The following is a 23,711-nucleotide window of genomic DNA, read 5'->3' as shown; positions in this document are numbered from 1 at the left end:
TTCCAGTACTTGCTTTCAATTCTTTTGGATATACACCTAAAAACAGAATTGTTGGATCACATGGTGATTCTATTTTTTTTTAACTTTTTGAAAAAATTGGGAACAGGTTTTTCAGTTAAAATTATAAAAAGGAAGAAACTTAGAATGAACTCTCTGGTGTTGAATTGGAATTAAGATGTATTGGTATGAATACATAATTTTTAACATGTAGAGAAAAATATAAATATATACTTGTGAGCATATACTGGTATACATGTGTATGTAAATTTTTCCAAAAGGAGCCTTTAAATTGTAAATCAGACACATTAATTATAATCTTAATATAGCAAATGTTACTAAAAGCAGCAATTCAAAACCATAAATCTTTTTGAAAGTGCACAAAGTAATGATAAGGTCAGTTGGCAGTAATGCAGCTATTACCAAGTATGAATGAAATTGCTGGAGTGCGAGTCAGGGTGACCTTACCAGGCTTTATGCTGACCTCCAGGTGGGGAAGACACCCTCTTCCTCTTTTCACCTTTTCAAGCCCAGAGCCTCCGGAGCTTGAGTAGAGAAAGTGCAGGTGCGCGTGCGTACACACACACACACAGACACACACACAGACACACTACTTAGCTCTGACACACACACACACACACACACACACACTACTTAGCTCTGACACACACACACACAAACACACACACACACACTACTTAGCTCTGACACACACACACAGACACACTACTTAGCTCTGACACACACACACACACAAACACACACACACACACTACTTAGCTCTGACACACACACACAGACACACTACTTAGCTCTGACACACACACACACTACTTAGCTCTGACACACACACACACAAACACACACACACACTACTTAGCTCTGACACACACACACACACTACTTAGCTCTGACACACACACACACACACACTACTTAGCTCTGACACACACACACAAACACACACACACTACTTAGCTCTGACACACACACACACAAACACACACACACACTACTTAGCTCTGACACACACACACAGACACACTACTTAGCTCTGACACACACACACACACACACACTACTTAGCTCTGACACACACACACACTACTTAGCTCTGACACACACACACACAAACACACACACACTACTTAGCTCTGACACACACACACAGACACACTACTTAGCTCTCACACACACACACACACTACTTAGCTCTGACACACACACACACAAACACACACACACACTACTTAGCTCTGACACACACACACACACTACTTAGCTCTGACACACACACACACACACACTACTTAGCTCTGACACACACACACAAACACACACACACACTACTTAGCTCTGACACACACACACACAAACACACACACACACACTACTTAGCTCTGACACACACACACACACTACTTAGCTCTGACACACACACACACACACACACAACTTAGCTCTGACACACACACACACACACACACACACACACACACACTACTTAGCTCTGTCTGCTAAAAGGGCCTAGAATGGCAACCCCAACAGCAATAAGCAAAGCTAACATCCAAAACTCAGCTTCCAAATAGTATTTAAAAGAAAGCAGGGTTCTTTGGAAAAATCGATGAATCTGGGACTGGGGCAGGGAAATGTCAAGATGAAAATGACCCTGGAACATCTTACTGTGCCAGAAAGCACGTAAGTACTCCAAAAATGATGGATACATGTCAGAAGGACAAAAGCAGCTTAACTGAACTCCCACTTCCCACTTGAGCATCTAAATAAATAATATTATTAATGGATTATCACTCATTGAATAAAATGGAAAATCATGAGTCCATAAAGATATAAATAAAAGAAATGAACTGTATGTTTGATGAGGAAATGCTATTTCTATAGTTTCAGAGTTCCTCCCTATAGTCCTCTTTATAAAGGGAGAAAGATTACTGTGATGCCTAGCAGACATCATATTAATCAAGTTATCAAAGTAATCATCTGTAATTAAATAAAACGAAACTATTTGCCACCTCATAGGATGCAATGGGAAGAACACAGCATCACTGTTCTGACATCCTTGCCAAAGATACATAACTCTAATCCAATTATAGTAAAGCCCCAAATTGAGAGACATTCTAGAAAGGCTGCTTTTCTGAAGTGTTAAGGTGATGAAAGTCAAAGAAAAACTGAAGAACTGTTCCAGACTGAAGAAAATAGCAAAATGATAACTAAATGCAGTGTATGATTCTGAATTGGACCCTTCTGCTACAAAATCTTCACAGAGACAACTGGCAGAATTTGAACTAGTTCTGAGTATTAGATAACAATGAATCAATTATAACTCCTTGATTTTTAAGGTTATATCAAAGAATGTCTTTGCTTATAGGAAATAGACACTGAAGTATTCCAGGATGATGGGACATAATATCAACAACTTACTCTCAGATGGTTCAGGGGAGAAAACATGTATATTTGTATTATATTCCCAATTTTTGCATAATCTTGTGACTAGGTCAAAATCTTTAAAAACTATAATAAACAAAGAAAGAAACAAATCTACCTATCTACCTAGCTACTTATCAGTCAGACAACTGGTCAATTAACAAAGTATTTAAAGTTATCTTTCCATACCCACTATCAATGACTGAAAAGCTTCTATATGGCAATTGTAGATTCTACTATCACCAAATATATACGCACATGTCAGGTAGACTGCTATATGTATTTCATTAAATATTTCTACATATCAAGAAAAGTAACTGTCAAATCTTTCTGAAACATTCACCAAGTTCATTTAACATGATAAAGGAGATTTGAGATTTTTGACAATTAGCCTTTCTATTTCCACTACAGAGGTCACTATTATGTCTTCTACAAGCTCTTAAAATATCGTAATTATTGGAGCTGAGGGAAACTCACTCAAACAATTACCCATCCATTCTATCACCCTGCCCTTACGCAAATTTGCAGAAAAAGCAAGAAGTTCCCACTGAAGCCGCCAACTTCTGGCCTCACTTAACCAAGAGTAAAACAGCACAGGACAAGGGTTGGTAAACTTTCTTTAAAGGGCCAGAGAGTAAATATTTTAGGTTTGTGAGCCATATCATCTCTGTCACAACTACTCAACTCTACCATTGTAGCACAAAAGCAGATACAAACAATACGTAAATAAATGTAAACTGTGTTCCCCAAAATTTATAAAAACAGGCAGCGGGCCATATTCAGCCCATGGATTGCAGTTTGCCAACTCCTGGCATAGAAAAAAACAGTTAGATCAAAAAATTATGCATCATAATAGACCACTTAAGATTTGGATTTTTAAAAGCCTTTTCTATGACCATGATAATTAGGTGAAAAGTAAAAGCTATAATCCAAATTCTGTTTTTAAAAAGTGTATGTGTAATACATATTATATATATATTTTTTCAGTGGCCACAAATTCTTCCCATCTCTATATGTAAGTTCCTTTTGCATGGTCACTTTGCAGCTCTTCTCACCAAGAAGTGAATTCCAGCCCCTGGATCTGGGTTATTCCATGTGACTTACTTTGGTGACTGAGATATTAAGAAGCATGACACAAACATAGGCTCAAAAGGTATTTGCACACTGGGGTTTGCTCTCTTGCTGCTCCTAGAACCCTCAGGCCACCATATACATAAGCCAGGGTTACTCTGCTGGATGATGAGATGCTTACCCCACAGTCCCAGCCAACTCCCAACCAATCCTATGAAGCAGAACCACCTTGCTGACTTGCAGCTGACCTGCAGCTGACCACGGATGCATGAGTGGCCCAGCTGAGATCAGCAGAAGAAATGCCCAGCTGTGCCAGACTAAACTGCTGACCCCCAGAATAGTTAGCTAAATAAATGGTTGGTTTGTTACACAGCAATTGGTAACTAATTATGCGTGTGTGTTGTGTGTGTGTGTGTGCCCGCACATGTGTGTATATGCAAAAGGATAGCAACCAAAACGACAGGGGTTGATAGTGAGGGAATAGTTGAATTAAACACCAATGTTAATAAGTATACATTTTGATGATTTCCAAATTTTAACTAAGGAATAGATAATCCCTTTGTAGTCAAAAAAAGTTAATGTCATTAAAATATACATAACTCAACATCAATAAAGTATTTTTCATTATTTCCACTAAATATTGAGAGCCTAAAAAATATGGACATTCTTTACCTGATACATTTGAATGAGTTCACAGATTTTAAGTTCTATCAGAGTTTGGGGACAAATAATTCCAGTTACATAGAAAACTAAGCAAATGACAAGACAAGACAAATATTAGCACTAGAAAAAAATAAAACCTGGTTTAGGGAAAGAACTGTTAACCATAATATAATGTTTGGCTCAGTTTTTAATAATATTTATATAATTTACAATAATGTAAGCACAAATATTGTGAGGCTTGAGGGGGAGAAGTAGTGAGAAAATTCGAAAGGATAGTAGGAAGATAATGGAAGGTATCCAAAACCAAAAATTCAAGAGAAAGGCAGTATATGCACGTTATTTTTTATAAAGTAAATAAATATCAGAATAAACAGGTAAAAAGATAAAAAAAATGATTGACTTCAGACAGTGGGGAATTGGTAGAGAACAGAATTAGGGAAGTAGTCTACACCTTTTTATTTGAAGCCACACAGAACTCTTTGACTCTGACTATATACACACAAGCTTCGGAAAAAAAAAAATGTAAAAAAAAAAGTCCAGGAACTAATCCAAGTATATATAAGAATTTAGGATATGATAATAGCAAAACTTCAAATCAGGAAAAAATATTCTTTAATTGACACTGGAACAATGGATCATCTGTTTGGAAAAGCATACAGTTAAGAGACTGACCTCAAAAATATTAAAATACATCCAATAAACGAGGGTTAAATGTAAAGAAATTTTTTTAATATAACAGAACTATTGAAAATATCTGTTGTAAATTTATACAAAAAGTTGCAGAAAGATTCTCATGAAAGTGTTCATTTTGTTTACATCTGGGAAGCAGAAAGGGGGATGGGAGTAATATTTCAAGGGAGAATATTATCATTTTTACTCTGTACTGGTTTATACTGTTAATTTTTTCAAACAATGTATATTCCCCATAATTATTTTTTAATTTGAGTTTAAAATTTTGTTTGACTCTTTAGTAAATACACAAAATGTATGTATTTTGTGTATTTCCCCAACTGCAAATGAGCTGTTCAAAAGAAGATATTTTAATGCTAGACATTACTGAATAATAAAATCTGTTTTCTCTTGTTAAACAACTGTCTTTTCCTCACAAGAAAATAAAACAAAAAAATTTCAGTCATTCCTCTTCTTTCCTTTTCTTCCACTTATAATCCATGAATCTATAGTCACCCAATTTTAGAACTAGGCTCAAATCATGGTTCTACCATATACCTGTAGTTATGACCACAGTAAAAGAATATAGTATCTTTGGGCTTCAATCTTCTTATCTATAAAATGAGACTAATATTTGCTCTACTTTCTTCACAGTGATGATATAAGGATATATGAGAGAACAAATTGCCTGGCACAAACGTATATTCCAAAAAGTTATCATTACATCATTAGCACTAACTGTTAAGAAAATGTAAGTTATTGTTTTTAACTGTCTGGCATATAATAGTTTTCAAAGATTTTGCTGCCTTCAATAAATTATACTTCAACTAGATGCTAATATTATTTAACAACTTGTTCCTACAGTAGCTAAAGAAATTAAAATAAATCTTTTGTTTATAGTAAGCACCAATTTACCTCTTGGGCTCTGAAATCATTATTTGATCTTTTATTTTTATGTGCTAGTACATAAAAAACTACAACCAAAATATACTGCAGAAGAAGAAAAAAGACATAAAAACCTGCTGTTAAGTCTCCTCTATTTAAGTACTGTCACACCTCCTTAAGTATATGGATGTGAGTAAAAGTTGTAAGCCACAAGAAACAGTGGTAAATAGTAAACTTCCTTAACTTTAGCCATTTTCCCATTCATCTATTCAACAAATATGCGAGCACCAAGTTGGTGCAAGTCCTGTGCCAGATGCTGGTTACAAAAAATGAACAAGAGAGACATCACACTTGTCCTTATGGACAGCCTGCCAAGCAGGCAAATAAAACTGTGAAACCTATAAATAAATATGTAATCATAAACTCTGGTAAGCATCATAAAGAAAAGAACAGGGTGTTGAGAGAGAGACTCAAAGAGGAACTAGTCTTAAATAAATTATATAATATGACCTGGAACAGTACAAAAATGAACTGTCTTTAAAGGTCATCTGGAAGAATTCATTTGGAAGCAGAACAGTGAGGTGGCTGAGAGGATCAATTCTAGAGCCAGATTGCCTGGGTTTCAAACTACCTCAACCCATCAGGTTTGTGACATGAACTTAAATTCTCTGTGCCTCAATTTCCTCATCTGTCATCGAGGAAGATATTAATACCTTCCTCATAAGCTTATTGCAAGGACTGAATCTTTTGTTTTATTTTAAAAATTGTCAAATTCACAAAAAAAGTCAAAAGAACTTAAAATAAGCATTAACTCACATGAACCTGTATTTACCAGGTAAATTAGTGTTTCTAGGCTGCTTAGGAGAGTTTCTGAAACATGGTATGCATCATTTCACTATATAGTATAGCAGTTATTTTAATAAAAGTAAATCAAAACTATGAGGAAAATGACTTGTAAAATACTTTTCTGAGTAAATTGATTATATTCTCCTGAAAGCCTAGAGAATATCTCTAGTATTAAAGGGAGGGAGGGGAAGGAGGAGGAAAGAGAAGGAGAGAAAAAGAGAGAGAAAGAAAAGAAAGTAAAGGTAGGAATGTTAAGGGGAAGAAAAAGAAAAACAGCCCCAAGGCTTTGCCCAATACCAACATTTTATCCAAAGATCAACAGTGCACTCTGCTGGACCCATCTCTTTCCTACACATTAGGCAAAAATAGTCAATTAAAATAATAAACACTACAGCTACCTCAAATCAAAGAATTACTTTTATAAAAATATATACACAATGTTATTATTTATTTAATAAACAAATAAAAAGCAGTGTATAAGCATAAGAATGTGTCTGTGAAAATATCTCACCTATTGTAAGGATTTATTAAAAGAATTAAGAGAATATAAATGATTATGAATGGCAGAACAAGGTAATATCAAAATGGTAACATTCTATTCAAAAATATGGTTTTTCTTAATGATTATGAATGGCAGAACAAGGTAATATCAAAATGGTAACATTCTATTCGAAAATATGGTTTTTCTTAACTGTATTTTGACCACATGAAGACTGATGTTTTACTAGTTCTTTTACATATGAATTATCCATATAAAAACATAAATCTAAAATGTAAGAAAAGGGAACAAGCAGGAGACACTGGAAGCTAATTCATATAAGAAAGGAGATATTAACATCATTTTCTGATTTGAAGAGGAAACTGGAGGTAATTGGAAGGTAAGAAGCTAAATACTCAATTCAATTTACAGGTTGAAACCTAAATTATTTTAATAAAAACTAAGAAAATTTGAAAGAAAAATATAGCTTCATAAAAAAGCTTAATGTCGAATTTAGAGGAAAACAGAAATTACTGAACTAATTTATCATTTAATATATGGAGGAAAGTTTTCCAAAAAATAATACAACTGCAGATTTTAAATGTATCGGGGGGAGGGTATAGCTCAAGTGGTAGAGCTCATGCTTAGCAAGCATGAAGTCCTGGGTTCAATCCCCAGTGCCTCCTCCAAGAATAAATAAACCTAAACTCAATTACCTTCTCCCACAAAAACAAAAAAACATTGACGTTACATTCTAACAGGGCAAATAGATAACAAACAAGTAGACAAATAAATTCAAATAGTAAGGGCTACTAAGAAAATAAGATACTGTGAAAGAAAATGAATGAGAAAACATTGGCAGAGACAAACATACAGCATCATATTACTATTAACAATTGAACATTAAAAGCTCCTCAGATGACTTCTCCAAATGTAAGGCTTCTGTGAAGATAACTAACAATTTTCCCCCATTTAGAATTTCCAAGAATTTAAGTATTTTTTAAAAGTATTTTCAAGAATTTGAAAGAAGGCTCTTTGAAGGCAAGGATTATGGTATTCATTCACTCGTCTACAGCTAGGTTCCTGGCAATAGGTTAAGTGCTTGGAATATGAAGATGAATAAAACAGCCAGTCTTCAAGGAGGTCTCAGTTTACTAGAAAACCTGGTGGTGTCTATAATGGAACTCAGAGCCTGTGGAAAAGGTTTTAAGATTAAGTGTTAAAAACTGAGAAATAAAAAGAACATTCCAGATGGGAATCTAACTCAAAACTGGGCACACCAAGGAAGGCTTCCTGAAGGATTAGCAGAAGTCAGTCAAAAAAAAGAGAGTGGGAAGAAGGAGAAAGGGAAAAAGAATGCAAAAAGTTTATAAGGGCCTAAAGACTATGTAGGCAAACAGGAGTTTTAAGTGAAGACTTTGGCGATTTGTCAGTGAGTTTTTTACTTTCCCTACTTGAAAAACTAAATACACAGACAGAAATATATGAAACAGTAGTTTTTAAGATATAGGACATTAGGCAGGGAAGAATGATTCCCTGAGGAATGGGAAACAAATGAGATTAAGCCTTATGATCATCTCAGTTTATTGTCCTGAGAGAGATTCCAGGCTGTGGCATGAGGAAGGGGAACTCAGATACAGCCCAGCAAACCCAAGCTGAAGAGACATTGCTGAGGGTCCAGGCAACCAAGAAGACTAAATTTCACAGGGAAGAACACCGGAGGAGAGAGAGCTGCGCAAAGAATGAACTCCAGAGACCTGCAGAAGGACCTCTCAAGTACCTAGTAGAGCACCGATCAGTACATGTCAGTGAGGAAACAATCCAAGACAGTGGCAGGCAGCACCTGAAATGATGGGGCACTCATATAGAGCATAGAACAGTGCCTGTGCCCACCAGCCAGACTAGAAAAACCTCCCAATTCATGGAGCATTAGGTAGAGGATTCAGGAGGAACAAACCTCTATTGAGGTGGCCCGAAACTAAACCCTGCTCAGGTCCTAACTAACAAATACTAAAAGCAAGGTCCAAAAGGATCATCTGATTCCAAGTAATTTAACTGCTTCCCAGACAAAACTCAAGAGTATTTACAGAAATACAATAACATCCAGTACCCAACAAGATTAAATTCACAATATTTGGAACTCAATAAAAAATCACCAGGCATGACTCCACTGACATAAAACTGTGAAAATGAAAACTAATCTACAATGACCGGAAAAAAAAAAATCTGTCGTTGCCTGAGGATGGAGGAAAGAAAAATGTTCTTTGGTCTATCTTAAATTTAGGATGGATCTTTTCCAGGCATCATTTTGCAGTATCATATACAGGTCACTCAGAAAATATTTGGTTTACTGATTTTACAGATCTTACAAATGTTAATATACTTCGTTACACAATTGCAAAAATTCACATTATATAACATCACCTCCAATAAATACCATCAAAAAAGTCTTGAAGTATCAGAAAACTAAGCTCACAATGGTATATACAATTTTTTTAAATTCTAATTTTTCACTTGAAAGCTCAGGTTTTATCAAGCTCACTTTATTTTCAAGATTACCATAGTTAGTCTGTTAGTGATTGTTTCAAGTAAAAACAATCTTCTGTGAAAAAAGGGGCTAGTTCAGCTCACAATCCAAACTAGTCTACAAGTGCTTTTCCTCAAGACAACTGATTTACCACTGAATGTGGAAGTTTTATGAAAACTACTCATTTCATTACATAGAATGTTAAAAATCTCAAGGGTGAAGATTTAACAAAATAAGTAATTTCATTCCTTTATCAAGGACATTCTTAAGTGAAACTGGCTTTTCTTACCTGTGCATAACAATGGTGAAGAAAATGACTATTAATACAATACACTATCTTCACTGCACTAAAGCACCAACAGTTTTACCAGTCTTTGCTTTTGCACCACCAGTGCAAATGTCAAGACAGTAAAAAAAAAAAAAGGCAAGCAACATCTTAACATCACTATGAAAATACTTCTGACTTTACAAACTGCCTGAAAAAAATCTCAGGAATCTCCAGAGCTCCCTTGAGAACTGCTGCCCTAAGGACACTGAAAGAACTTTGGGAAGTGGAGTTCACAAACATTAGAATGTAGAGAAGGAAAAAACTTTCAGATCTCATTCTGGTCCAATTCTCTTATTTTATAAATGAGGAAACCAGGGCACAAAGAGCATGGGTTTGCCATCTCACACAGTAGCAGTAATGTGATAGCACTTAGACTTCTAAGTTGTGTTCTACTCTGCTTTGATTACACTATTTTTCCTCTTTTTCAAAAATGGATTTAGCAAATTCCATATTTCCCTTCTTTAAACTAAGCAATGATATAAATACGTACATTTTGTGGAGAAAAGGAGTTTATCTCTCCTAACGGAGAGTTGAGTTTTGCGGTCTTTCCTGAAGCAACTTTTGCATCCGAATGGGGTACCTCCTTTTCAAAACAATGACGTTTTCTAATCTGTAAACACAGAACCAACATGAAGTTTAATGTAAACTAAAAGTTTAATGAGACTAGTTGTTCTCAAAGATCAAAATAGCTATAGTGAGTTTTTCCAGCATTAAAAAAAAAAAAGACTACTTCTAACTGGCAACAATCAAAAAATTTCTAAAAATACAAATAAAATAGACTTAAATAAAACAGAATGACTTAAATTAAATAGAATGTAGTAATTCCTCTCAAATTCCAACTAAAATAGCTTTAATTAGTGATATGTCACAACTATAGTATTGTAAAATGATCTTTCAGTAAATCACCATATGGACACCAAGTATAGTATTATAGCATACTTCACAAATCTAATTGGAAAATAAAAGTAAATAAAAATGGAAATCTCTACCAGGGGGAAGGGGGTGGGAAGGGACAAATTGGGAGTTCAAGATTTGCCAATACTAACTACTATATGTAAAATAGATTAAAAACAAATTTCTTTTGTATAGCATAGGAAACTATATTCAACATCTTGTAGTAACCTATAATGAAAAAGAATATGAAAACAAACATATGTAGGTATATGTATGACTGAAATATTATACTGTCCATGAGAAATTGATAACACACTGTAACTGACTATACTTCAGTAAAAAAAAAAGAAAACTAAATTGAAAAAAATAAAAAATTTGAATGTAAAAATTCATTATTTCCTACATAATAAAATCAATTACTTCATTACTATTATTACTATTACTTACTAGATACTTGATAATCCAAATTGTATTTGACTAAATTTCTTTTATAAATACCATTGTTTTCTTTCCAAACTGTCTATGCTTTTTCTACTTGCCAAAAACCTACTTACTTAAATTATAAAGGGGGAAAAAAGTATTTCTATTGATAATTCCATTCCTACCAAAAAAAAAGAGAACCAACAAAGTCAAGGAATAATTGCTGTATGTTGAGTCCAACTTCACAACACCGAAATCTATGTACACATCTTGCGGGGTAAAAAATCTCTAGATTCACACTTCATTGGTAGTTGGTGCTTTTCCAAATATAACCTGGAAAATTGATTCATTCTATTTCTAAAAACAAGTGTAATTACAGAAGATAATAAATGGAACAGATAAACTACATAAAAATGCAAACACTTTTTGAGTATATTCAAATAAAAATATACAATTCTCTACAAATGACATGCTAATTAATAATAATCTTTTTTATTTGTAACTAAGTCTGTTAAAGTCATAGTCTCCCTATCTCAGTGCAATGAACTCTTATGAGTAAATATTGCATTCACCTATGAAACATACATTTCATTTAAAATTTCTAGTAATGTAGGTCAATAATTTTTAGAAATAAACATATTTTATAATATATTGATATCAAAAACTCAATAAATAAGAGTAAACCTTGTCACTATATTAAAACTATCAATACCAAAAACATCTGTGACCTAAATATTCATATCAGAGGTATTTTGGCCAAAAGAAAATACCATTACTAGCTAAAAACAGAGGAATTAAGAAGTACTAAGTAGCTCTACATGCCTTAAGTAAATATTTTACTGTCAAATTTTCTTTATATACAAAAAAGCATCATGCAGTTTCACTGTAACACGCTACTATGAATAATCTACTATAATAACAAACTCCTTTGCAATTAGTAACTATATAAAATGAAATTATAATAATTTATAATTTAATTTACATCTGTGACACTACCCAACTTATCTCTACAAATGCCACTGAAAACTCAGTTGATACTTGAAGACCTCGCTCAGCTATAACTCACAGGGTTATTTCCCTGCCAGTAAACTGTTTACCTGCTGTGTAGTTTCTAAGGGTCGGATTCTTTTCTTCTCTACTTGAAAATCATCATTTTCATCTCTGTTCATGGATGCCTGTTTCTTAGCAGATAGTTTCGCAGCCAGTGTAGTTTTTTCAGGAGAGTCTTATATAAGAAGTCATTGAAAAATTAGTATAAGTAACTTACATTTAGGCAATTTTTCTAGAAAAAAATTGGAATCAAGATGTAAGACTTTAACCCATAAAAATACTGAATCACTATGCTATATACCCAAAACTAGTATTGTAAATCAACTATATTTCAATTTTAAAAAGATGTTCAGACTTATTTCTAAAAACCTAGTAACATACTTTAAAACAGGAAATGGTAAACATCTTTTAAAAGCGCTTATTTACCACTCAGTTTACTTTAACAAAGACACAGCAAAATTTTTGAGAAATGTACTTTCAATAGGGAAGTCCAATTTTGATTTTTAATAGGTTTATGCTTTTATAGAACACTCCTGATAACATGGTTTAAAAAATATAACTATAAAATTCTCTCAAAAATTTTTCATCTCTATAAAAATCTTTATTTACAGTGTCTCAATGTTCCTTTTCTACTAAGTTTCTCAATGTTCTTTAGGCTTAAAAATAAAGTAGAATCAAGCTCCTATAATCTGCTTTTTAATCCCACAATTCTGAAAGCTCAATCTTAAGGTTACCAGTGACCTCAATCACCAAATATTATCCCCACTGCATGAATATAAACACTAGGTTTTAAAGAAGTAACATGCTCACATCATACAGCTACTAAAAGGCAGAGCCTGGATGTGACTGACTCCTGCTGTCTGACTCCAAAATCCATACACATAACCTCTAGGCATACAGCCAAACACAACACTGTCTTCTTGGAACATAAGAAAAACATTTCCTTTTGCCTTAATGTCTTAACACTGTTCTTAACCATTCCTATACATTAGTTTCTCCCTTTCCCTAAATGTGAGTGTTCTTCAAAGTGCCTTCCTTACTCTTGGCTCTTCTCTACAGTCCCTCCACTCCTAGGGCTTGAATTCATTTAACAAGCATTCATTATACTGAGTCCATATAATTCCAGACACCATGGAAAAACAATGAAGACAGTTCCTGGCCTTAAAGGATTCACAGACTATTAGGAGAGAAAGTCCTATAAGCAGGTCCAAAATCGTTTCCAAAAAACAAGTTTGAACCTCCACAAACACTTAAGTGATCTATGTCACACAGCACTGGTTTTTCAAGCTTCTTTTGAAGAAGACTGCATTTTTTAAAGAAATATTGTTTAAAATCTCTAAAATAGGATGAAAGACCTAGAACTTCCCTGATCCACTGTCCCCTTCTCTCTATAAGCTATGTTGCTTCCTAAGACTCTCAGGAACATAGTTTGAAAACTACTATATTCTAAAATCTTACTAGTTCTGCCTTTCATACCTAGGTCTTTAATCTACCTGGAGTGAATGTTTGTGTATGGAGCAAAGCAGGGCTCCAATTTTAATTTTTTCCATATGGATATTGAAAATAGCACAGTACCACCCATAGAAAAGTCCCTCCAGTGTCTTCTGCTCTGTAGGAGCACTTATTGTAAAAAAAAAAAAAAAAAAAATCAAGTCTCTGTATATATGTGAAACAGAATTTGGAGTCTCTATTGTTTTCCACTGTGCTAATACCAAACGATTTTAATTATTATAGCTATTTTAATAAATCAGGATATTGCACAGATCAAGTCCTTTCACCTTGACTTGCTTCTTGCAAACTGTTCTGGCCATTGTTAGTACTTTGCATTTCCATATATATTTTAGAAAAAATATGTAATTTTGAGATCTATAATTTTCTGGTAAACTAGTTAAATAACTATAAAACAAATCTAGATCAGTGGTTCTCAACTGGGGGCAATTTTAACAACCTTACTCTCTACTCCAGGGACACTGGACAACGTCTGAAGACATTTTTGGTTGTCAGAAGATGGGGGGTGGGGAAGGATGTACTACTGGCACCTAGTGGGTTATGGCCTGGGAGATGCTTCTAGACATCCCACAATGCACAGGACAGCCTCCACAACAAAGAATCATCTCATTCAAAATGTTAATAGTACCACTGCTGAGAAGCCCTGTGCCAAATAAATCAAGGGGCAAGTATGGGCTCATTAAAGGGTAGGGACTATCCATCAAAAACAATAATTTAGTTTTAGAAAAACTGAACTGCCATGTGCCAAATAAGATTAACCTCAATTCATCAAAAAAATATATATATTATCTACATATACAAAAAGGCTTATCTTCCTCTCCATTATAAGCAGGGGAGTTTGCAGGAAGTTTACCAAAGGGGTTAAATCTTTAAAATACAAAGGTATAAGGAAACAAGAAATATCCAGAATATATGTTTTAAAAGATCCTAGAAATCAGTAAGAAACAACCCAAAAAGAAAATGGGCAAATGAGTTGAATAGGCAGTTCACTAAAAGGGATATTCAAATGACCAATAAACATATAAAAAGATGCTCAACCTCACTGGTCACCAGAGAAATATCAATTAAAACATCACACATGCATCAGAATGGCTAAAATTTAAAGAGTGGAAATATCAAGTGCTAACAAGAATGTTGAACAATGTAACTTCCATATACTTCTAGCTGTAGGGTGGAGGGGTGGTGCAAAAAATGGTTCAGCCATTTTGGAAAATGTTAGCAGTATCTACTATTTATTGCTGAACATATGCATGTACTGTGACCAGCAATTCCATTCCTTGGTATACATCTAATAGAAAATCTTTACTTACTTGTAGCAGAATGAACAAGAATGTACAAGAATGTTCATACCAGCATTAATAACCAAAAGCAGAAACCACCCAAATGTCTAACAATTGTAGAATAAACTAATAACTTGCAGAATATTCATAGAAGGAAGTAATACACAGCAACAAGAACTACTACTATATGCAACAACACAAATGAATCTCAGAAATACAGCATTAAGCGGAAGTAGACATACACAAGAGTACAGATATAATTCCATTTCTATAAATAGAAGCAAAACTCATCAATGGGGACAGAAGGGAGGACAGCAATTACCTGTGGAGAGAAAGAACAGTGACTGGAAAAAAGCATGAGAAATATCACCGGGGTGTTGGTTATACTCTATTTTTCACCTAGGAGGTAGTTACAAAAGTGTGTTTACTTTGTGAAAATTCATCAAGCTTACACATAAGATTTGTGCATTTTTCTGTATTTAGGTTATATCTTTTTAAGGAAATTACTTAAAAATATAAAGAGAATGTCAGGATACAACCCAGATTTACCCAATTTGATCCTTGAAGAGACTATTCTAAACAACTCTAACTTACACTAATGTTAAAGTTCAAGTTGTGTACCTATTGACAACTGATTTTTTGTAAAGGCACAAAGGTAATGAAGTGGATAAAGGAGAGCCTTTTCAATAAATGGTGCTGAACAATTAGATACCTACAAGCAAAATAAATGAACTTGGATCCACACCTTGCACCACACACAAAAATTAACTCAAAATGGACCTTAGACCTGAAAGTAAAACCTAAAACTGTATTTGATTAAAAGAAGAAACTTGTTTTCTTGTTTCAAACTATATAAAGCACTCTCAAAACTTAACAATAAAAAAAAATGAGCAGGCAAAAGGTTTGAACAGACATTTCATCAAAGAAGATACACAAATGGCTAATAAGTACATGCAAAGATGATCAATATCATAAGTCATTAGGGAAATACAAATTAAAATCACAGTATCACTACAAGCTTATTAGAATGGCTAAAAAGATTGGCCATACCAGGTGTTGGCAAGAATGTAGAGAAATGGGAACTCTGAATACACTGCTGGTGGGACTATAAAATGGTATAACCACTTTGGGAAACAGTTTGGAAGTTTCTCAAAAAGTTAAACGTAAGTGATTTAGTTATTTACCCAGAAAAATCAAAGTATATATCCATAACAATAACTTATTCATACACAAATTTTCAGAGTAGCTTTATTTTTAACAGTCCAAAACTAGTAACAACTCAAATATACTTCCACAGGTGACTAGAAACACAATTTGTAGCATATCCATACAATAGAACATTATTCAGCAACAAAAAAGGACAAACTGCTGATACATGCAAAAACATGGAAGAATTTCAAAAGAATTATGTTAAGTGAAAGAAGCTAGACAAAAAAAGCACACAAACTGTATTATTCCATTTATATAAACTCTAGAAGATACAAACTAATCTGTGGTGACAGGAGATCCGTCGTTGTTGGGGAGGGTGAACTGTAGAGGGGTGGAAAGGAGGGATAACAAAGGGGCAGGAGAAAACTTTTCGAAGGTGATGGGTATATTCACTATCTTGATGTCAGTGAAAGTTTCAGGGAGATACACCTTTGTCAAAGCTTATCAAAATGTACCATTTAAACATACACCATTTGTTAGGTAAATTTCAATAAAGCTGTTTTTAAAAAAATACAGATTGTACATAAATATTATAAACCAGAGTCTTATAATTAGCTCCAAGTCAGTTCCATTCATTCACACAAGAAATATTTACCTAGCTCCTACTATATGCCAGGCACTTGCCAGGTATACAGTGGTGAGCAAGCTGGCACAGTCCCTGACCTCATGGAGTATACAGTCTGCTAAGAGAAGCAGAGAGTAATAAAAGGTGCACACAGACACATGGATAATACAAACTGTGACAAGTGTTAGGAAGGAGAGGTACACAGTGAGATGACAGACTACAACAGAGAAACGAAATCTAGTCTGATGGAAAGGTTGGTATGGCTCCCTTAAAGAATTGATATTTAAGCTGAGAGCTAAAAGAAGAGCAGGATAACAAGACTAAGAAGGAACTTTTCTCTAAAGAGACACTAACGCAAGCAAAGGGTCTGGAGGCAGGAGAAAGCATGACCCTTTGAAGGAACGGAAAGAAAGCCAAAAGAGTAAAGGGTCAAAACAGCGTAGTCAACACCACTGGCCGCCTCTCCGGCATCTATTCCACCTCCACTTCCTCATTCCTAACAGAATCACACTTTAGTTCAAGCAGCTAGCATCCTCCACTCATCATGTGCTTTGGAGGAAGATGACTCCATCCTTGATTGTAGGAAGTAGACACTGTCTAGACTTAAGTCAATCATGGCGGCCTCTTTTCTCCCTGCCAGTGATTAGCTAAGGAATGGCATAAGTGAAAGCAGGAAAAGGAGTTATTACATGCTCTAAGCAAGAGATGGTAGTTTGGACTAGGGAAGCATCAGTGGAGACAGAGTTTGCTAAAGTTTGCAAGGAGGAATAAGGAAAAGTGTACAGGATGTCTCGTAGGTTTCTGGCTTAGCAAATAAAGGTCAATCCTTTCCATATAGTCAAAGCAGAAGAAGTATTTTTAAATTAATAATGTTATGTTATTCTTAATATATTTCTCTTAAATAAATCTAATAAGAACTACTTAAAGATCATACTTGAAACATACCTGATCTCATGTAGGATACTGGTCTCAGAAGTTCAGGCAAACATCAAGAATGATTGAGACTAATTAGATTTTGTCTTACAACACAAATCAAAATATTTTATAAAATTCTAACATATAATTAACAGTACTGCCTACAAATGACATCAATTGCTGACTATCACTCATTTTGCCTTGACTTCTTCAAAAATGATTTAAGCTGGCAAGATGTCTGAATCGATCAAAAGTTAAGCCAGGAATAAAGATTTCTGACCATTCTGTGTGTTATTTAAAATAATTCCAGGGGGGAGGTTATAGCTCAAGTGGTAGAGTGCATGCTTAGCGTACACGAGGTCCTGGGTTCAATCCCCAGTACCTCCTCCAAAATTAAATAAGCCTAATTACCTCCCCCTGCCAAAAAAATTAATAAATCAAATTAAATTAAAAAATAATAATAATAATTTCAGAGAAATGAGGTGGAAATACATAATCAATTATTCTAATCAAGTTTATCTAAATTAGGTATTATAACAGCGATAAATAAAAATCTTATTACAGATACGAACAGACTCATGCAAAATATAAACTACCTTGACACACTGACGAAGTGCCACTTCTTTCAGAAGGTGGTGTACTGGGACTGCTGAAATGATATGAAGCTCCTTGGTTCATGTCATTATTTGTAAAATTCTTCGAATGGCAAGTGCAACAACAAGATAATGGTACTTCAGTTTTTTCACTCAAGCTTTCATCCACTGGCTTCCCTAAAAATGAAAGAAACGCATTATAATATTTCTAATTTTAAAAATATTAATCTTCCTCTGCAGGGTGGGTGCACAACCACCCCAATTTGCCCAGGATTGGGAGGTTTCCCAGGATGCAAGATTTTCAGTGCTAAAACCGGGGAAGTGCCTGGCAAATCTCGACAAGGTGGACACCCTTTCTGCAGCATCATGTCAGGACAGGAGAGAAACACTTATGCCAGAAACATTTATAGAGAAATTATCAACAATTTACATAATTTACAAAAATCTAATAATAGTCAAAGATTAATAATGTAATAAAGGCACAACCACTAAAGCATTCATTTATATTGAGATTTATTAAAAAGTCAAGCATAGAGGATTAAAAAAAGACCTAAAGTATATTCTTAATTACTGCTATTTCCCTAAATGAAGAATTTGAAAGCTCAATATATTAATAATGTAAACACACAAGGGTTAAATCATTCCCACATTATACTTCTATTTCAAAAAGAAACATAGTTGATGATATTTCTGATAATGTATCAAAATACATTTTAAGGGCAATATTCAAATGAAATTTAAAAAGTAATTTTAATACTTAAACATAATACAGAATTGTAATAGGTCTACATTGTGTACCTACACTGTATAAATATATACTTCACAGATACAAAAAAAACTGAATAATTAATTTTCTTCTCTATAAACAGTACGGACATTATTGTCCCATCTGTACTATATAAATACTACTAATTTTATTTTTCAGTCTCCCATTAAAATTTTAAGTTATTAACAGATAATTTGATTTTTTCCCAAAGATAAAAATATTTATTTTTATTTTTAATAGTCTTATCAGTAGCACAAGCATCTTCTTTCAAAAAACACATATATATGTATATGTATGTATTTATATACATATACATGCACATACCCATGGTTAACTTTAAATTCTCCTAATACTTTAGGTCAAAGCTATCTAATTATGCAACTAAAATGTATCCAATATTTATATTTCAGATACATTATGTATATTAGGTAGTCTTTCACAAAAGTAAATGTTATTGAACATCCGTTAACAAATAAAGTAATGGGAAATCATATAAATTCATAAAAACAATACTACAAAAAAACTGCTTATGTGGCATCCAAACAAGTAGAAAGATCAAATAGAATGTTCTCTTTTTGATGTTATTTCATGTTCTAATGTTATGAAGGGACAGATAAAAAACTATATTAAAGAGTTTACTCAAAAAAGCAATTATTTGTACATGCTGTCTACTCATGATAGCTCCATCTCTTGCTCCTTTTACATACAAATCATCACCTAATTATTTTCATAAGTATCTTATGAAAACAAGCATTCCGAGATTCTTATGTACACCCTAAATCATCAAATAAAGGACTACCATGTGTTCAAAATTGTTTTAGGTTTAATTGAACACATTTTGCTATATTGACACTCTTTTGGAAGAATCATAACTGATTATAAAGAAACGTCCTAAAAAACAGTATTCAAATTAACTACAACATGGCTGAATCCTTCTGAATAAAAAGTATTTTATTATATTTTTTCCAGGTCCCATAAGTAACCTGACTATATCAACCAATGACTTACCACTAAGAGATCGTTGCCACGCTAAAGCAGAACAAAGCAAGGCTAAGCTTTTCCCACTTCCCGTGGGGCTCTCCAACAAACAGTGTTGCTTACTATTTAGTCCTCTGACAATCTATCAACACAAAAATAATAAAAAGATCAATAAATAATAATTTACTTCATTAGGGTCTCTCGCCATATAACAATGAGAAGTAGAGTTACATGCACTTTGGGGAACATAGCAATACAATAGCAGAAAGGAGAACTAGAATTTAGTTAAATCTAGACTTTATGTGTTTATACATTTCCCTAAAATCATGTTAAAGCACATCAAGCACAAAAGAAATGAAAAGCAATTTGTTCCTTACTTATGCAAGCACCATCATTTCTGTAAAACTAGAATACACTAATACCTTTGATGAAATCTTAATGGGGGATACTGTTAGTGGGAGTGTAAATTGTTACAATTACTTTGTACAGAATTAACAACTAGTAAAGTTGAAGATACTCAATGTCAGCAAGTCCAGTCCCTTGTAAATACCCAAAACCTTTCCCACATGAACACAAGGGAAACATTTACATAAGACAGCTCATAGCAGCACTGTTAATAATTGCAAAATTATGTAAACAATCTAAATGACTATCAAGAAGAAAGTGGGTAAATAAAATTCTGGCATATTCATAAAATGGAACACTAAACAGCAATTAAAATGGATTAACAATCAACCCCATAATGTTAAGCAAAAAAAAAAATCAATTTCTGTACCTAAGTATAGTATCATATCATGGAAAGTTTAAAAATATGTAAAGTAATAGAATTCTAAACTATTTATGGATATATCATATGTAATGAAAGTACAAAAACATGGCTAGGAAAGAAAAAAGACCAAGTTCAGGATACTAGTTATCCTGTTACTCGTAAACAAGGTATAAAGTAAATATGGCAAAATATTAAGGTTTAACAAAACTGGCAAGTTGGTTTACTCAGTTTTGTATATTAATTTTCTATATGATCAAAATACCTCAAAAAATTATGGTAAAAAAATATACTATTCTGAGTAAAAGACAGTAAATATTTTGTATCTCAAAGTAATTCAGTAAGTAGAGCAGTAATTCAGTAAAGTAAATAGAAGTTCCAAATGAGCTAAGAACATTTTCCAGAATGTTCTTATTTGCCTCCTAAACATATAATATACAGTTTAGCAGTGACCAGTATTATTTTTCCGAAGGTTAGATGTACTTCAATTAACCCAGCAAATATTTTTGATCCATTTACTATTGAGAAAATGTAGCCACAGACTCAAAGTTTGTTATGAATTATAAGCAACTGTATCTTAATAAAGACCTAAAATAACTGCTGAAAAATACTTACAGAATTCATCATAGCAAGCTGTGATGGATAAGCTTTACAAGGAAAGTTAATCTTCACCCCACCAATTGTATATTCAGATGACACTGAAGACATCATGCTTTCTTTTTTATTTCAGATTCCTAACTGCAACAGAAATGAAAGTCAATACTGAAACAATGCCATTCAAAGAAAAGTAGATACCTAACAGTAGGTCAGAAGTCTAGAAATAAAAAATTGCAATTAGTAAATGTATAAACAGAACAAACAGAAGTAAAAGAATGTCCTACTTTTGTAAATCACAGTGATTAAGAGCATGTCTTGGAATCTGACAAATCTGGATTTGCATCCCTATTCTGCCAAAGCTGTGGACCAGGAGTTGGGCAGTATATCTATACTAGATCAGGTTCTGACATCTCAGATGTGTTACCCTGATCATGTCTCTTCACTTCTCCAGACTAAGATCTTTATCTGTAATAATCTCTAATTTAAAAACTGTTGTAAGGGAGAAAACATTGGCATATACTAGGTGCTCAGTAGGGTCAGTAGGGCATAATGGAAGAAAAAACAAACTTTGGGGTAAGGCAAGCCTAAATTTGAATTCCATTGTGAATCACTCAACCTCCCAGAGCCTATTTCTTCCCCTGTGAAATGGAGATAGTATTCATCCAATAGGGTTTTTATGAAAACTAGCCAGGCACTGAATTAAGAATTAAATAAGGTAATGTACAGAATGTGCCTCAACTCCAGTATCTGACACAGAGGAAGTGATCTACTTTAATCCCTACCTCTTCTAAACCATCTTTTCTTAACCTAGATCTACAGATGTGATCTCTTGATATCGTATGCATAGTTTTTTCTGCATGATTGAATTTTTTAAAGATAGTCCACAGATTCCTCAGTCCCAGAAATATACTCTAAGGAAATAATCGAAAATAGAGGGGAAATGAAAGACCCCGTTATCAACTGAGGAATTATTTGCAATAGTGGAGAAAAATGGTAAATTCTGGGGATGGAGAGATGGATAAAATACCAGTTTAACAGATTATGAAGCCAATAATCTTAACCATAGTTTACGTGTTCCCAAAGAAGTTAAGCACCACTATTCTATTGTCCAGTTCTAATATTTTGTGGTTCTATTTGTGAGGCTCTAAGAATGAAATTCGGTGGAATTCAACCCCTTAATCTAAACCAACAACTCAAGGCTGGTCTAGGTACTCAGATATAACTAGAAACCCATCCATCCTCGCCCCAGCTGTGGCAACAGGCATTGCGAATTGGGGAAGCTTAGCCCATACATGGATAAAGGACATCCCGACCCATCTGGCTCCCGCCGCCGCCCCCTCCCGCCCAGAGGTAACGCGGCGCCCCGGGCTAGTAACAACAGGCCTCTGCTCCGAGGAGTTAAGTGCAGGCTCCCCACCCCACCCCACCCCACCCCACCCCCTCCAGCCTTTCTTCCCCGTATTCCCTCCTCCCTCAGCAAATTGAGACTCGCGAGGCCCCGATGAGCCAGTCGACACCGCTGGGCCTGCAAGGCGGGTGGACGAAAGCACAAGGCACGCTTCGGGCAGGTTTCGCCCCCTCCCTACGAAAGACAGACTTGCCGCCCTGAGGAAAACCCAAACAACGCTGACTGAGCTCCCGGTCCCAGGAGACAAGGAAACCGAAATCTGCGAGCTAACACAGCGGAGCCCTAGCAGAGGAAGAAGGTTCTACCCTTTCTCGCTTCCTCCCCAGGCTGCCGCTACTCCCGGGCCTGGTGGCGGGCTGCGGCCGCTTCTTTACCTGTTCTCCCGTTCTGCTCTTATCTGCTTCCCGCGGACGAATTCCCGCCTCCCACCCCTCGACTCCCAACACCCAATCGCCCGGCGAGCTCAGGCAACCAATCACCCGCCAAGACCGGAAAACAAGTAACCAATGCCGGCGCGAGGTCAGGGGGCGCGCGCTCCCTGGCACCCAGTGGAAGCCTCCGTAGTCAGAACGGCCCAAGCTACGCTGCGGCACCGGAAGGTGAACACCTGGAGGGTGAACGACTCCCGAGAGTCCTACGGATTTAAAGGAAAAGAGTCTTCTCCCTTGGATTTTTTTTTGAAACTCGTGATTTAAACTGTGCCTCAGTTTCCTTGGGAATTCGAAGTCTCATTTTTAAGGTCTGTAGACCAACGGAGAGGGAACTGTTAAGCCCCGCCGAGTTCTTCTCTCAGCATCCTTAGGGCCACACAATTCAAATTCCGACACTTCAGGCCGCCAGGGCAGGGAAAAGACCGAG

The 23,711-nt window shown here is 34.9% G+C and overlaps 1 protein-coding gene across 1 annotated transcript in view; it reads right to left on the bottom strand.

Annotated features, from left to right (window-relative positions):
* The window catches only part of BRIP1 (BRCA1 interacting helicase 1), a 132,754-nt gene extending 109,465 nt beyond the window's left edge, over nucleotides 1-23,289 (bottom strand). Inside the window, 6 exon segments of the mRNA XM_064494993.1 lie at nucleotides 10,394-10,513; nucleotides 12,315-12,442; nucleotides 18,342-18,515; nucleotides 20,113-20,224; nucleotides 21,464-21,586; nucleotides 23,159-23,289. Of these exon segments, the coding sequence (XP_064351063.1) occupies nucleotides 10,394-10,513; nucleotides 12,315-12,442; nucleotides 18,342-18,515; nucleotides 20,113-20,224; nucleotides 21,464-21,559 (630 nt within the window). The 5' untranslated portion in view covers nucleotides 21,560-21,586; nucleotides 23,159-23,289.
* Between the last annotated feature and the right edge of the window lie 422 nt (nucleotides 23,290-23,711).

This window comes from Camelus dromedarius, chromosome 16 (assembly GCF_036321535.1).
Source record: "Camelus dromedarius isolate mCamDro1 chromosome 16, mCamDro1.pat, whole genome shotgun sequence".
Lineage (NCBI taxonomy): Eukaryota > Metazoa > Chordata > Mammalia > Artiodactyla > Camelidae > Camelus > Camelus dromedarius.
This window is presented reverse-complemented; position numbering and strand designations above follow the sequence as displayed.